We start from the raw sequence: 16,592 nt of genomic DNA on the forward strand, positions 1-16,592 counted from the left end.
CTAGTGCAAGGAGAAAGACCCTTCCACTCAAAGGTGGGTTTGTGCCCCCCATGAAATGGTGACTTTAGAAGACCATGAATACCCCTGTCTCCTCTAAAGTGGGGCAGAGGGCTCCCAGCACTGGTGCTGAAGAGGAGGTAGGACCCCGGCCCCAAAGTACCTTTCTGAACTCCCACATGCTTCTAAACTTGCCAGATCAAGCCCTTACTTGCTGTCCACTAACCTGCAAACTTCAGTCCCTCTGCTCCTAGACTTGGCAAGAACCACTAGGGAAGAAGGGAAGTCAGGAAAAGGATGGAGAGCAGGAGAAAAGGGAGAAGGAAGGAACATGGAAGTTCCTATTAACTACCTTTGAAAGGTTCAGAGTCAACCAGATCTAGTCTCCTGGAAAAGCCTAGTAGGGAGGCCAGTGAAGCAGCATAAAGAATACAAAGTAAATGAGATGTTTTAAATAATTTCTCTTTTGGCCATGTAAAGAAGCATTAGTCACACAGGTAATGAGACCTTATATGGAGATGATTCTGAGGCTCGGCTTGACGATGTTAAGTAGATCCATTCTGGACCCAGAGTGCCAATTACATTTCCAAACTGGCAATTAGACACAATGCCCCAAAGACAATCACCAAATAATGTCCCAAACAAAGCAAAGCCCATCTTCAGGCAGCCATTGTTTTGAAGCTGTCCTTCCATCCCCTGCCTGACTCACAGTTCAAGAACAAGTGCTCATCATGAACTAATTCTTGTTACCCACTGGTCAGGGGATACCAGGCTGGCATGAAAACTTAAAATTCAGAAGTGACTCAAACATCATTTTGTCACTGAATCAAACCCATCTCTTTCACTCAGAGTTTCTCCATAGCTTCTAAGAAACTACGCTAAAGAGCAGCAAACTCTATTTGTACTTATAACATTCCCACACAGCTCCCCTCATGCTTACTTGAAAACCACTGTGGAGAGGACCCACTCAACATACATGTTTGCTTATATTTGCACAACTCTTCGTGCCCTGGTTCCTGGAACACAGGATGCACTATGGAACAAAAGCAAAATCAACAATAATAATAACCATAAGATTTATCTGAGGACTGGGACTTCCCTGGTGATCCAGTGGTTGGGGTTCCATGCTCCCAAGGCAGGGGACACAAGTTCAATCCCTGGTCGGGGAACTAAGGTCTCACATGCCACGCAGTGCAGCCAAATTAAAAAAAAAAAATCATTCGAGGACCTACTGTGTGCCAGGCATCATGCTAAGACTTCCATTTAGACTGAAGATGCTCAAAAGAAATGTCTATTTCAGGCTCTCCCCTTTGACAATGAAACAACACAAAAACCACATCTCCAGGAAAAAGCTCCTGACAGCAGGGTGAGAAAAGGAGCTCCTTCCAACTGCCTCTGCTAGAATTCTGGAGAAGTACCCCTGGAGGGCGGCACAGCTCAGGGCCACACATCTCTCCACACTCAGTGGTCAGGTCTTGAGCCCAATCCTCCCGCACTGCACCCTCTGTGAGAGGGTTTGGGAAGGCCCACCCAGATCTCTATGGAAAATCAGGATGCAGTTTTGCGGCCCGCCGACTTCAAACAGTCCAGAGGGCATGGCCAACAGCTGGCTTTCCGGAGCTTCACCACAGAGCAGCCCCCGCTCCACCATGAGCCTCTAATTTTGCAAGAAGGTGGTTTGGCTGAGTTGCCATCCTGGACTTTGGAAAGTCTCACCCCTTGCAGCGAGACCCACTGGCATGAGGGAGAGCCTGTGGGCGACACCCAGACCACACCCTGCACATCTGTAGGATGCTGCCCTGACCACCATGACCCAAGTCCAAGCCAAGTGCGCTATGGGTTCCTTGGGAGCAGACACACCAACAATCAGCTTTAGCAGCGAGGGTCCAGACTGAATTGCAGCAAGGCAAAGAGGCCTGAGCCGAGTTTTCTCGACCTGGTTGGCCTGGCACAGTGAACCTTCCTCTTCTCATCCCTTCCCACTGCTGAGGAAATGGGAATTTCCATATTTTAAAATAGCCCTGTCTTCAGAGAGGGACTGCCCGGAGACTGAGGAAGGGACCGGATACTTGCTTCTCAAAGCGTGGCCTGCCCAGCACCTGTGTCTCATGAGCAATGCAGAGTCTCAGGCCCCGCCCTGGCCCTTCTGAATCAGAATCTGCATCCCACTAGTTCCCCAGGTGATTTTTATACATATTAAGGTGTGAGAAGCCACGGGAACAAACAGACAGATGTTCTCTCTGGCCTTTGGAGGAGGAGATCTGACACCCCAACTGCACAGCCCTGGAGCCTTCTCCCCAGAGTGCACACCCTGCCTCTGAGGCTGGGCCCCCCGAGCGTCCTTCTCTGTGTGCCCAGGGTCAGTGTTCCATCTCACGCATTTCAGGGACTTCCCTGCTGGTCCAATGGCTAAGACTCTGTGCTCCCCATGCAGGGCACCCCGGATCCATCTCTGGTCAGGGAAGTAGATCCCACAAGCTGCAGCTAAGAGTTCGCCTGCCATAATGAACAGTGAAGATCCCACATGCTGCAACTAAGACCTGAAACAGCCAAATAAAGAAATGATTTTCTTTTTTTAAGAAAAGAAGCATTTCATAAAAGAACACTCTCTTGATCCACTCCCTGCTATGCAGAGAAAGGTTATGGGAGGTCAGAGGTCCTGTGGGAGGCCAACCTTGCCTGACCCCAGATAGGGTTCGCGGAGAAAAGGGTTCCCCACAGGGCTCCAGGAGCTGTGGTATCACAGCACCAACATGGCCCCTCTCATGCAAACCACAGAGGCATCCCGACAGGGGCACCTCAGCCCTGACATCCCAGGAAGATGGTGTTGGCTACTGTGATTCTCAGGCTAGCACAGCCACTGTGAGCAGGGACACCCCGGCTGCCCACACTGGGAAGGAGGTCCTGGCATTGTAATTCAATGCCAAACTGACTGCTTCAGCACCAAGCTCCTCTTGCCCTGGTCAGAGAGAGACCCAAAGCAAGGACTCCCTGTAGCAGCCACACAGTTGTCCCCATCCAGGAAAGAGGGCCCTAGTGATCCTTGCCCCGGGAGTCCTTTCTCCCCAAGACCACACACTGGGGCAGCTATTTAGGCCCCTGAGCACCCAGAAGCCGGGTCAGAACATGGTTCGCAGTCACTGGTGTCCTCCTAGGAAAAGCTATAAAGTGGGGTCCCCTAGAGTACCTATCCCAAGGGGCTGTGCTCTGCGACGATCCCTAGTGTACAGATGAGGAGACTAAGGTACAAAGCAGCAAAGTCCTTGCCCAAGGTCACTGGCTGACTCTAGGGTGCTACCCAGTGACCCTGACACCTAGGCTGAGCTGCTCAAAGTGAGTACGGCCAAGGGCAGTTTACCTAATTCCTCTCCCACAGAACTTCTCCGAAACTGTGATGTGACTCTCCAAGGGGCCGCAGCTATGTCCTGACTTTCAATTTTGTTTCACAAGGTAAATTCAAGGGTATGTGCTCCACAGAACACACTGGAGGAAATGCTGCTCTGGGAACCATCAGGGTAGAGCTGGTCTGGGGAGAGGGCACCCTGGTGGGGAAACTGTCACAGCCTCAGGGGAACAGGTCTGTGAGCACTGGACTGGGGACAACAGGGGTGGAATTCATCCTTTCTCAAGGGACATGAGACAGCCATGCATGGCCACCAAACATTTCACTTGCACTAGGTCTGCAGCTCCTGGAGCCGCACGAATACAAGGCTCATCCACTCTCTTCCCCACCATCAAAGCACTAGCCAAACTGCCAAGCTCTCCTCCATGTACACATCCATGTCCACGGAGCCATCCCAGGCTGTCCCTCCCCCACCTGCCAGACTTCCAACAGCCGAGAGTCATGAGCCCAAATCTCAGTCTGACCCCTAACTGGATGCTTGACCCAAGGACAATCAACTTCAGGGTCTGGAGGCCCCTTTTGATTCAAAAGTTCTATTTGTTGTAGTCAGTGACCTTCTAGGGTCAAAAGTTCAAGGACTCAAGGAGAAAATTTTAAACTCGCCACCTTGTGAAGCCCTGAGAGCTCCCATTGACAGGCCTGCTAAGTGACAGGCATTTCCTGGGTGGTATATACCCAGTACCATCCTTCCTTATAAGAAAACTACAAAGGAAGCATCATCACGCTCTTCTTACAGGTGAAGACAAACAGCTTAACAGGGTTGCCTGCCACAGAAGCCCAGGTAACAAGCGTGGGCTCCACGATTTGCACTCGGGTCTGTCTGACTGCAGTGTCTCTACAGAAGCGTGCATTTCCACAGGGAGAGTCAGGAACAAGGAGAAAAAGCTCTCAGGACAAGGAAGGTCACCTGCAGCTCCCCGGTGCCTGGGACTTGAGCGCTTCTTCAAGGCCACCCTAAGTGATGCCATCAAAGTGGAGCATCTGAAGGTCGTCCAGTGCCGCCGATCTCCAGGATGAGATGAGGCACCGGGGCCAATCTGGAATCAAGAATTCTGAGTCTCCGAAGCTCCAGCCCTGATTGGACACACCAGGCCAGACCCTGGGTAATCACCGAGCTGTAATGGGATCTGATGTTTATATTAGTCACGAGCCTGACAGAGAAAACGTGTTGTTTTTTCAGACACAGCCATGGAGACAATACCTCCATAATTCATTACGAGCAGACCAGACTTATCGAACACAAACTTCTACCAGGAGGATGGCTTGCACGGAGAATAGGATGAGTCTATTCCTGGCCATGTGAGGCCCCTCCCAGCAAACCACTCCACCGGGGGAAGTTTCCCCAGGCATTTAAAGAAAAGCAGCCTGTGGGCTGGACAAAGAGCAGAAGGTGGAAATAAAGACACACAAGCACTCTGAAGCTGGAGAATTACAAAATGTGTCCTGAGCTAGAGACTTTACCCATAGATCGCCAACTCCTCCTCCACTGAGTCCCACGGCAGGAAGGGGCACTAGCGCTCACAGAATTCAACCCCATATTTCACACAGCAGCAAAGAGACCAGAGAGACTGAAACCACTCCTTCAAGGTCACAACCTTATTGAGGCTGCCAGAGCAGCTCCTTGTTCAGTACAGTCTATGGCTGGCTTCGACCTGGAAACGTCACAGCCAAGTGAATGGAGGGCTCTGATGAAACCCATCAGAGAAAAAGACCATGATGTGAAAAAGTACAGCAAAGAATACAGTACCGGAATGACTCTGTCCAAGTTCCAAACAGCGAGAAAATGGGATTCTTTTTTGTCTTTTGTTTCCTAAAGAAGTCCACATGCCATTCTTTTCAGAACAGTGAAGTCATTCATGATTTGAGATTCGGAGGTCAGAGGGACTAAGGATGAGATGCCTCTTGATGTACACTCAGTTTCGGGTTCCTTTGATCAAAAAGGATGGTACAATCCCAGAGGCCAAATGCTGTGATTCCAGAGCTCCAGCTGAAGCTTATTTCCCTAGAGTTTCAGATGTGAAAAAGACCCTAGCTCCAGGTCAGACCATCTTGGGGCTAAATCAGAATAAGGGTGAACATATCTGAGGGCTGATAGAATACTGAGGAAAAGCAGCCTTGGTTTGCTTGGGAAACCTAGCACTAAAATGATTATTCCAAACTGAAGCCAAATGCATTCTTCTGAACGGCATCTTGACAACTACTAAATACTTGGAAAGCAAAAAGAATGAAGGACAAAAAAAAAAAAAAAAAAACAAACCAGAGAGCGAGAGAGACTGCAGTAAAAATACAGATCTCAAGGGTAGAAAGAAAAATTTATAAAAGGCCTAAGTTACTACTACTGGGCAAAATGAGATGGCTACACATACTTGTTTAATTGAGCAAATCAAGGGGCAGTGATTCTAGGCATGTTTCTAAAAAGGACTCTAAAGATACAAAAAGTAACCCTATCTCATTCTATACTGGCCTCATATCTTCCCAGCCAACTGCAAGCAACTCTTGTTCCAGGCTGATTCTTTGTAGACACTTCCAGTTATGTCAACTTGGCATGGGGAGCTTCAAAATATAGCTTGATATAAAGGGATTGTTCTTTTTTAATGACTGTTGCCAAAAAACTATTTTCTTGAGAAAACTTACAGAAGTTATGCTTGGTCATCATTTAGGAAATAGACTCTTAACGTGAAACATCCAATCAGCATTTCATCACAGGCACTGCGGTAGCGCCGATGTACCTCCTAGAGTAAAAAGACTCCAGAAGCTGCGTTTAAAACCCCAGGATCACAAAAACACTGAAGCTTATTTTCACTCACTGAAAATAAAGTTCCCAGTATTATCAAGCCTGCCCAGTTCCTGAAAGATAAGGAAGTCATTTAAAAGTTCACTAAAATCAGTCTAGAAAACATTTGAGATTTGCACGACTCTTTTCTTCCCCCCAAGGGTAGTCACAGAATCTCCGTAAAGGAAAAACATTCCCATACTGACGACTGCTGGGGAGGCAGAGGAGAGGGAATGTGTGAATAAGAAGACTCCATGAATAAGCGTGGGCTTCCCCCGTGGCTCAGTGGTAGAGAATCTGCCTGCAATGCAGGAGACGCGGGTTCTATCCCTGGGTCTGGAAGATCCCCTGGAGAAGGCAATGGCAACCCACTCCAGTATTCTTGCCGAGGAAATCCCATGGACAGAGGAGCCTGGCGGGCTACAGTCCATGGGGTCACCGCAAGAGAGTCCGACACAACTTAGCAACTAAACAACAACAACATGAACAGGTGCCCAGTCAGGAGGGCTAGGCAAGGGGCCAGGTCTAGGGGGTCTCAGGGTTAGGATCCTGTGTAACCTGCTGGCTTCTCTGGAATGTGGGAGGTCTTCCACCTTGACAAGTAAGGAGAAACCGCTATGGCCAAGAAGGTAACTCCAAAGAAAACTGGCTGGCTAACATCTGGAGGTCTCAGAGAAGTAGGAGGAGGGATCAGATGATGGCTTTTATTTTTCTCCCTTATTTCCAACACATCAGTATTTTCCAAAACACAAATGTGCTGCCACAAAACACAGCTGAGCCCCAGTACCCGACAGGATGTATAATTGATGATCAGGAGAGAAAGAGAGAGATTCCTTTCACCCTTGTGTGTCACCCATAGCCCCTGTCTTACCTACTCCCTCCCAGAAGCAATTAAGGAAGCTGCTACAAGTTGCTGTGCCCTATGGAAGTTTGAGGGGTCCTCAGACTAACTTTATTAGAAAAGACGTGAGCATTCCCGCGGCGATCTGCTTCTACCTTGCACCGTTCGCTGTCCCTCTCTGATCCCCCCTCCCTCTGAATACGCTAGCACTGGTTAGACCCCTAGATGAAAAAGTGGTCTAAACAGAAAGCAGCTCGGTCACTCTTTTTTTTCCAGTTCTTTCTTTTTTTATCCTGCAGTTTTCTATGAAAAGCTGCCCCCCCGCACCTTCAGCCAGTGAGGGGGGTGGGGGTGGAGAGAGGACATCTCTAGGGACACGACGCGACAGACCAGCCAGTCAGCCTAGCAACCATGCACAAGGTATAGTGAGCCTGGGTGCGGGTGGGCGTCTCTGCGCCAGGAATAGCCGACATCCAGCCACCTCGACAACGTCGGGGAGGAGGCTCGCGTGAGAACCGCGGCCTCGGCGGCTCTCGGTGGCCCGCCCCCCGCTCCAGCGCCACGCTGTCGGTGGCATTTTCGCGGACCTAAAGGCGGTGGCCTGGGGGCGAGAACACAGATGCCGAAGAACTTGGAGCGGGGGTCAGTTCCAGGAGATTATCTAAGAGTCACAGAGGGAGGGGATGTCAGGCTTGCCACCTCGCTACATTCCTAAAGCGGCAGCCTCCGCGGATCGCCTCTAAAAGTGGGATGCGATTCCCCAACTTTCTCTCGCCCTTCCAGGTGCCCCACGCCCTCTGGCCATGCTCCTCTCTCGGGATTCCCTAGTTCCAAAAGATGTCCTCCCTTGCCTATAGGATTTTCCTTTTCTGATTCCACGGACTCACCTCCCCAACAGGTTTCTAAAGTGCGGGTTGACCTGCTCCCCCTCGCCCACCGCAAGAAACCCAGCCCGGGCAGGAGAGCCGCGCGGAAAGCGCACCCACGGCCCCCAGCTTGTTCGCTGCCCGCCCGGTGGGCTCTTCCTAACTCCGCACCACGGGCCCCCGAGCGGCGCGCGTCCCCATCTCGGCCCCAGCCGCTGCTGCAAACAACCCTATAATAAATTAGGAGGTCGGGATGGGGCGTCCGCGTCCCGGAGCGCATCCGCTGGGGGCAACTCCGCACCCCCGGTGCGCCGGCCGCTGCCCCAATCGGAGAGCGCCGGGAGAGCGGAGGGAAGGGGAGACGGCGAGGGGCAGGCAGGCGAGGATGGAGGGAGTCACGGCGCGCCGAGGAGCGAGGAGGTGGGCTGCAGGGCACGCCGAGAAGCGGCGGCGCTGGCGCGGGGAGGAGGCGCCCGGGGCGCGCGTTACCTTCGTTTTGCCCCCGCAGTGGCAGCAAACGGTCCACAGGTACTTGAGCGTCCTCCAGAGCAAGATGATGAAGAGGCCGCCGAAGAAAGTCACCATGGAGGAGGCCAGGAAAGCCCACCACATGCGCTGGCCCCGGCTGTCGCACGGCACCTCCATGGTCACCGGGATGATGAGCGCATCCATCTTGGGCTCGTGGACCGAGGACGAGGAGGAAGAGGAGGAGGAGGAAGAAGAGGAGGAGGAGGACGCGTCTAGGCTGAGATGGTTCGCGTGGATATTGCTGCTCATTCTAAGACTGCTGCCTCCGCCGCCGCCGCCGCCGCCGCCGCCGCCACCATTTGCCATAGCTAGCAACGGGCGGCCGGCGCAGGGGCTCGGGGGAGCTCCTCCCGCCGCCGGCACCACCCCGAACACCCATCAACAGCCATATTGCTGCTCCTGCTGCCGCCGCGGAGCGCGAGAAGGGGGCGGGGAGGCGCCTGGGCTCGGGGCGCTGTGCGCGACCTGGCGGGGTGCGCGGAGATATATACAGCGGGCCGCCGCCGCCCGCCCTCCCCCCGGCCGCCCGCCCGCCCGGGGGGGAGGGGGCCGGAGCGCGCGGGCAGATCCCCTCCCAGGCCCGCGCCCCGCGCGTCCCGGGCTGCGCCGGCCCCGAGCGCCGAGAGCGAGGGGGCGCCGCGGGCCGCCGGCGCCCGGGGTCTGCGCCGGCCCCGGGCCCGCCCCGGCTCTGCGCGCCCGCCCGGGTGCCCTCGGCTCCGCGCCGCGCCGCCCGCCGTGCGCCACGCGTGTGCGCCGCGCTCCGGCCCGGGCCCCCTCCCCGCACACCGCCGGGCAACTAGCCCGCCGCTCTGGGCTGATTAGGCGGCAACTCGTTAATAATGTCTCATCAGCCCCCGCCCGGGCACCCCCGCGCCAGCCCCTCCTCTCCCGGCTGCGCTCGGCTCTCGCTCTCCGCCCCGGTGTGCGTCGGGCCGCGGCAGGTTCACCGCGCCTGGCCCGCCGCCGATGCCGCTAGCCCATGCTCCCGGGATCCCCGAGCCGCGTCGCCACGCCACTGAGCCTCCTCGGCCTTCGTTCGATCTTCCTCCCCGCTTGCTCAGGCTCCTCCTCGTCCCCGTCCTCGCCTCCCGAGCCTCTTCTGCGCGCGCCCCGCGCTCCCCGCAGCCGCCAGCAACAGCAGCTGCAGCAACTGGAGCCGGCGCGGGCTCAGGCCGCCCGAGGCGGGAGGGGAGGAGGCTCGCCACGCTGGCTCGCCTCAGCTCCGTGCTGGGCAGGGGGCCCGCAGACCCCTTGGTGGTGGCCTGGCACGCACCCGTGAGTCCCAGTGCGAAGGGTACAGAGCCCCAAACCCAGGCGCAGGACCCGACACCTCTCTCCAAGGTGCTGCGCCCCCAGCCGAGCGCCCTGGCGCACCCGAGGAGGACCGTCGGGCGCCCTTGGCAGGCCAATTTCCCCAAAGCAGACCCCAGTGGGGAGGGGAGAAGTAACCAACTGTTGATTGCACAGGCCGGACGCCCCAAGATTCTTGGGCTTCGGGAGTGAGGAGGACCCTTCTCCAGGATACACACCCTGGATCGACCCCTATCCATCCCTCCAGGCTCTTCCCTGTCGCCTTCCTAGGTGCCCCAGTCCCCCGTGCCGGCCTGGCGGTGGTCTGTGGCCTTTGATAGCAGCAGGTGGTAGTTTTTGTTTGTTTTTTGTCTTTTCCTTATTAAGTGACAGAGGCTGCCTACGAAAGTAGCCAGAGATGTGCTGGGGAGACCTGGTCTCAGGGACAGTGCCAGCTCCAAGAGACAACAAAGTTCCCTAAAGTCACTCTGCGTTTATCCAGCCTCAGCCTCCATCGTGTGAGAAGCGCAGCTCAGGTCCCGTTCAAGGCCACCTCTCCCCACTTAGGATCTTCCCTTCTCCCCACTTAGAGGTGAATAAGGCATCTGGTTTGTTCAGCAGCCTCTGTGCCTTACCACCAGGGGAATTCCCCTCTGATGCTCCCTCTGGACACTGCCCTTCCTCCTGCTACTAGCTGGACCACAGGTTTTTCCAGCGCTAATTAAAAGGGAGATGATCACACTCTCCCCTCATTGCCCACAGTGGTTTCCCCAAAGTTTCCAGCTCATTAATTTAAGCTTAATTGGAATTCTCGGGTTCCTTTCAGCCCTTCCTGTGGTGAAGGCCAAGTTAGCATCCTTCACGGTATAGGCCTGTGCTGTTTCTGCCTGAGTCAGAGCTCAGCCCCTCCCCTTGTCCTTGGAGTCCCTAGAATGCAGGGCAGGCTGGGGCAAGGGAGGGCAAGCTGGGCAGAGAGGTTCAAGGGGGTGTTTGAAGCTTTCATCCCTGCTCTATTCAGAACACATTTATTGGGCTTGGGACCCATGTCCATTAGAAAAGTTCTCTGTGTTCAGAAACCACTCTGAACACATTCCTGCTGCAACACTCTGGTGCATGCAGAGGCCCTGGGTCCTTTCCAGCACTGGGTTGAGGGCGTCAGCCCCAGAAATGCTGTGGGGATGTGCAGGAAGGTGGTCACAGGCCAGAGGGGCCTTGATTTATTGAGTTGGCCAAAAAGTTCATTCGGGTTTTCCAAATGAACTTTTTGGCCAACCCAGTATTAGCCTTCTAAGTGGCTATACTTTGCTGCCTCTGGGTCTCAGCATACCAGGAAAGAAGGACTTTCCTCAAATTTTAGATTTGAAATTTAAAAGCAAAACACATAAGGATGAAAAGAGCAGCAAAAGATAGAACTGTCTCCCCAGTGGAATATGAAACCCCCAGGATGGATTCCCTTTTCTCACATAATTAAGCTTCTACAAACCAATGAATCCCCTCCAGGCCTTGCTGGACTTTCCCCATAGTCTGTGTTCCCCTCAGACACCAGCCGGGGGATGAGGAGCAAAAGGCCACCAGCTGCTGTGACTTCTGTCACCCCAACTGCAGAACCCTCACTGGGTTTCCCCTCCATCATCTCATCATCCTTCCAGAGGTGCTGGGTGGCCCCTGAGGCATCAACTCCTCTGCTTTTTTCATCACTGTCCCTGTGCTGATTAAAGCTTTTCGCAATTTCTGTGTTACACACAACCTAGACTCAGCAGGATCCTCAGAGATGCTCACCATCAAAGTCAAGATCCTGCTCTTCCTACAATCTCCAGCCCGCACCACCTCCTGACTGGTGGGCACCAAATGAAAGAGTGCCTCCATCCACCAGCATCCACCAGAAACAGACTTCATCGGGCCGTGGCTCAGCTCTCACTACTTCCTTACCAACCACAGATTTCAGAAAACCTGGCACCTGGCCCCACCAATTTAGACCTCACACTTAAAGGGATCCTCAAGTACCCCTTCATTCATTGTGTTTTCTCATTTGTAAATTGGAAGAGCAACAGGAACTGCCCTGCCTACCTCAAAGGATTGTTTGTAAGGATGAAAAAGACAATATACAGATCTTTGTGTGTATGTTTCACCTCTTGTAAGTATGTCTGCAGGCTGGGAACTGAGGCCCAACGAACAAGAACGAAAAACCTTTACAAAAGTAGAATTCCAATCTCTCCCATTCTGAAAGTAATACTGTGACCCAAAAACAAAGTCAAACTCAGTCCAGAGCTCCTGAACCCTAAGCCAGTCCCTGTGTGTGTGTGTGTGTGTGTGTGTGTGTTGTGGGGGGAATGTGGGCAAAATTGTTGCTCCCTGACCCACACTTGTGTGCTGCATCCCACGGACCCTCAGCTGGGTTGAGAACCAAGGAGCAATGCCTCTGCCCTCTGCCACAGCCATTACACAGCAGCCCATATGGCTTCCGACAGCTGGGCAGGAACAGGTTCCATGGCATGGCAGGACCACTCCGGGGGTGATGGATCCTCTGAACCCTGACATGCATGCCCGCTCCCCGCCTTCCCACTCCCTGGGACAACCTCAGGAATGTGAGGGTTACAGAGAAGCACCTACAAATTGCCCTAGTGCATTCCACCTCTTGGAGGTATTTCTGCAGGCTGGGAATTGAGGGCCACTGCACAAGAAGGAAAAGTCTTTGCAAACGTAGAAATTCCAACCTCCTCCGTTCTGAAATAATACAAGCCACTATTTATTTCTCATCACATTTATAAACTTCTCGGTGAGGAGGGCAGCCTCTTCATGTGTGAACATGTGTCCATGGAAGCTTTCAAAGCAAGCCGGGGCTTCATGTTTCTAAATTATTTGAATCTGAACAATCCCAACTGATTTAAAATAGATAAATAAAGGTGCATAAACAAACTAAAAAGAGAAACTAAAGTAATAGCCAAGGAGAACAAAGAAGCTTATTTACTTAAATGCAGACCCAACATCCTAATGAATGTACACTGGAATTCATTTTTTTCAGGCCTAGACCCACTTTCGGAGAAGGCAATGGCACCCCACTCCAGTACTCTTGCCTGGAAAATCCCATGGATGGAGGAGCCTGGTAGGCTGCAATCCATGGGGTCGCTAAGAGTCGGACACGACTGAGCGACTTCACTTTCACGTCACTTTCATGCATTGGAGAAGGAAATGGCAACCCACTCCAGTGTTCTTGCCTGGAGAATCCCAGGGACGGGGAAGCCTGGTTGGCTGCCGTCTATGGGGTCACACAGAGTCGGACACGACTGAAGTGACGCAGCAGCAGCAAACCCACTTTGCATACTCGATATAAATCTGAGTGATTCTGCTCCAGAGAAGTCAGATGGGCTCTGTAAGGGATTTAGCGCCCTCTGGTGGCTCTTTCTGGTAGCACATGACATTATTTTGTTAACAGTTCGAAAAGGGGGCTTATTAAAACAAAAATTTGAGATACGAAAATTCCAAAGAGAAAACTCCAGCTGTAAAAATCTACAACCACAATAATATTAATTATCCATGTGTCAGTCCTAGTAGCATATACACTGTTGTGATAAAGGTGCTAACAGAGCTTACATTGTTAACATGATATCTAAGCCGTAACTACAACTGGGAAAGAGTGTTAGTCATGTCCAACTCTTTGTGACCCCATGAACTGTAGCCCACCAGGCTTCTCTGTCCATGGAATTCTCCAGGCAAGAACACTTCAATGGGTAAGGGGATCTTGCCAACCCAGGGATTGAACCCAGGTCTCATGCATTGAAGGCAGATTCTTTACTATCTTAGCCACCAGGTAACCCATCTCTCCTTAAACTACCATTGTGTTAAAATACTATTTAACTCACCTTCTTTACCTTAGTCTTTATAATCTCTTTGTAGCATCAGAACAGACAGTGGCTATTCTCCCATTTTACAGGCAAGGAAACTGAGACTTAAATCTATTGAGTCATCACAAGAAAGAATGTACTTTTGGAGAAATTTATCTCTTTGTGATTTATAACAGAGGAATAGGAACACTGCAGCACATCCTTTGAAACCATACTTAAGGGCCTTTGAATACTAAAAGGGAGCACTGGTCCCTAGGATGGAGAGAGGGACTCAGATAGCAAGTTTGAAGGGTTTGTTTACTATAAATGTTTTTTTTCTACTTTACTATAAGTATCTTTTTCTACTTATAATAATAATCAGACTCCTAAAATTCATAAAATAATATATAATTCACCTAGAATGATCACCATCAACAGGTAACCATTATTAATATTTTTATATATTTCTTTCACACATTTTCTTGGGTGTGTATTTTTGCAAAATTAGGGTGAGATCAAACATCTAATTTTTACTCTGTTTTCCCTTAACATTAAATTGTAAGCATTCTCCTCTGTGTCATTAAATATCCTAGAAAGTACTTTGTTTTTTCATGAAGTGTTCTGTATTATATGTTGCAGCTGCAGATCTGCCCTCTGAAGTCTTCAGTTCTTAATGACAGCAGAGATTTGGGGTACAGGGTGGAGTTAGACTGACGTGACTGATGAGGCGCAAGTGTGAGTTTGAGGGCCGTGGAACACGGGATTTTCCCAATGTATCTCAATTACAAGAAAACATTTAAAAAAAATAATTGAATAATGTTCTATTTGATGGCATACTGCTGACATTTAGGTTATTCCAAAACTTCATCTTTTTGAATAAGTCCTAAAGCTTTGTCAGTGATTCATACAAATCAGAAAGACGCCCTGAAGATTTCTATGGGCATTCTTATATCATAGACCCAGTGCCTATCTTCCAGATGGGTGCATGCTCAAGCCAACCCACCTGTGAGCTACTTCCCAGCCTTGCCCCACATCAGGGGCTTTATATCAGCCAGTTCCAAGTGAAAATTTTGGGGACTAGGACAAAGAACCCACGGGAAATTATCCCATCTTCTAACACATCAAAGCCAATGGCTCTGAGGAAAATAGTGTCTGTAGTCCCACCAAACCTTCTTCAATCACTGGCCCCAGTGCCAGCCAAAGAATGTAGGCTTCATTCCCCTAAACTACATCCATGACCGGGACAAAGGAGGCCCAACTCATGGACCCTGCCCTGCTTAGAACCCGTCTTGCGCTTCCATCCCATTCGACTTTCGGAAATTCCTACCTCCCTTTCATCTCTGCGAGCAGTGTCACCCCAGCAGAACACCAGTACTGTGGACCCTGTCTCTGGGACATAGGCAGGGCAAAAACTCCTCCACCCATTTTCCCAGTGGGAAAAAGAAGACACCAAAGGAAAGAGGCTGTCCTCAGTGCCCCTCACTTGTTCTTCAGACTCTCAGACTGATAGACTTCCTCATCCTCTTCATAGAAGGTCCCTGATGAGATCTTTGTGAAAGCTCTGGTTCAAGCTCTGTTTCAAGATCAAGTCTAAAATTCAACTCCTCATCACTTGTGCTCCAAGGTACTCTACTGACTATACTATAAAAGGGGAGGAGGAACTTTCCTGGCAGTCCAGTGGTTAATACTCTGCGCTTCCACTGGAGGGGGCACAGGTTCAATCCCTGGTCAGAGAACTAAGATCCCGCATGCTGCAAGGTATGGCCAAAAGAAAAAGAAAAAAATACACATGTATAAAAATAAAAGGGATGGACTGTGCAGATGAATCAGGGGTTTAGTCCTGCCTCTGCCTAGAAACTCTAACCGCTTTGGCAAAAAAAAAAAAAGACAATGTGGAGACCATCCTTCCCACTTATAAACCCTCTTCAGAAATAAGGAGAAATGAGTCAAAAGTCAGACATCTCTGTGGCTTTCATTGACTTCTAATTTTGACTTACACTGTTGGCATCTGCTTTTAGCATAACATTATCCAAAGCAGGATCCCTTTGTTTCACTGACAACTGGCGCCCTTCAAGTCACATCCCTTCTCACATAACTTTAGTATCTATCCCACACTTGCCAAACTTCTTGCTTCCTAAAGGTGAGATAATAATTTAATCGCCTAACAAATTATAAACCATGGTATTTTAATGGGAGGGAAGGCTATCTGTGTGAAACCAAGAAATTCTGCTTTTGCAACATTTTTGCAAAAACAAACAAAATAAGACAAAACTCCAATCTAGCAATATCCTGGGAGTCAAAGAAAATAAGCCATGAAGGAAACACGGCTTGGAAAACTCACAGCTGAGTTCAGGAGGAAAATTCATTACAACTCTTTATGGAAGGAGCTTGCCAGGTTTCAGCAGAAGGCTGTTAGATGTTCAGCATATGTGAAACACTGTCCTAGGAATAGAGTTAGAGGACAAGAAGGAAAGGTAGGTCCTCACTACTGGTCGGGACCTGAGTCCTCGAGTCTGCCACCAGGAGGAATTTTGCACAGTTGTCCTACTAATCCAGAGAGAGCATTGTGCCGATGGCTACCAGTCCAAACACAGAGAGGAGCAATCTCTGGCTTTTCCAGGTGCTGAAGCTGTTTGGGGGCATCAAATGAGTGTCCCTTCTTCCCCCAAATCTTCCTCCCTGGGGACTTCTGACATGGGCTTGAATGATCACAAACTTTGGATACTTCAGAAACTTCTAAAAAGATATCTTATACTATGCAGGTGCAACAGACCAGACTGTAGAGGCACACAATCCCAGGCACATGGCTAAATCTTTGCATTCAGAAAGCCCCAGGGAGCCCCAGGATGCTGTGCTAAATATATCTTCTGCAAGGCGCTGTGCTGGATGGGAGGCTTAAAGAAACATCCCTTGGCTTATATATAAATTTCATTTTGTTCTTCCCTTCTTGTAACACAATAGAAAGCTGTGAGTTGAACAGAGTTAACACACAAGCTGCCCTAATCATCTTGGGAACCTCCTGGGTGAGGGACAGTCATGGACTTGCCGCTGGTGTTTTCACTTGCTCTTGACT

The 16,592-nt window shown here is 50.9% G+C and overlaps 1 protein-coding gene across 14 annotated transcripts in view; it reads right to left on the bottom strand.

Annotated features, from left to right (window-relative positions):
* The window catches only part of KCNMA1 (potassium calcium-activated channel subfamily M alpha 1), a 775,740-nt gene extending 766,824 nt beyond the window's left edge, over nt 1-8,916 (bottom strand). For 3 of the 14 annotated variants that reach the window (XM_088842054.1, XM_055425364.2, XM_055425363.2), the window contains exon 1: nt 8,370-8,909. In XM_088842054.1, coding sequence (XP_088698180.1) covers nt 8,370-8,714 — 345 coding nt within the window. In that variant the 5' untranslated portion in view covers nt 8,715-8,909. Of the gene's footprint in view, nt 1-8,369 lie in introns of all 14 variants that reach the window. The other 11 variants (XM_088842056.1, XM_088842058.1, XM_088842053.1 and 8 more) reach the window with 8 other exon arrangements.
* Nucleotides 8,917-16,592: the final 7,676 nt, after the last annotated feature.

Source organism: Moschus berezovskii, chromosome 12, assembly GCF_049115385.1.
Source record: "Moschus berezovskii isolate FMDL1 chromosome 12, NW_MosBer_1.0, whole genome shotgun sequence".
NCBI classification, from domain to species: Eukaryota; Metazoa; Chordata; class Mammalia; order Artiodactyla; family Moschidae; genus Moschus; species Moschus berezovskii.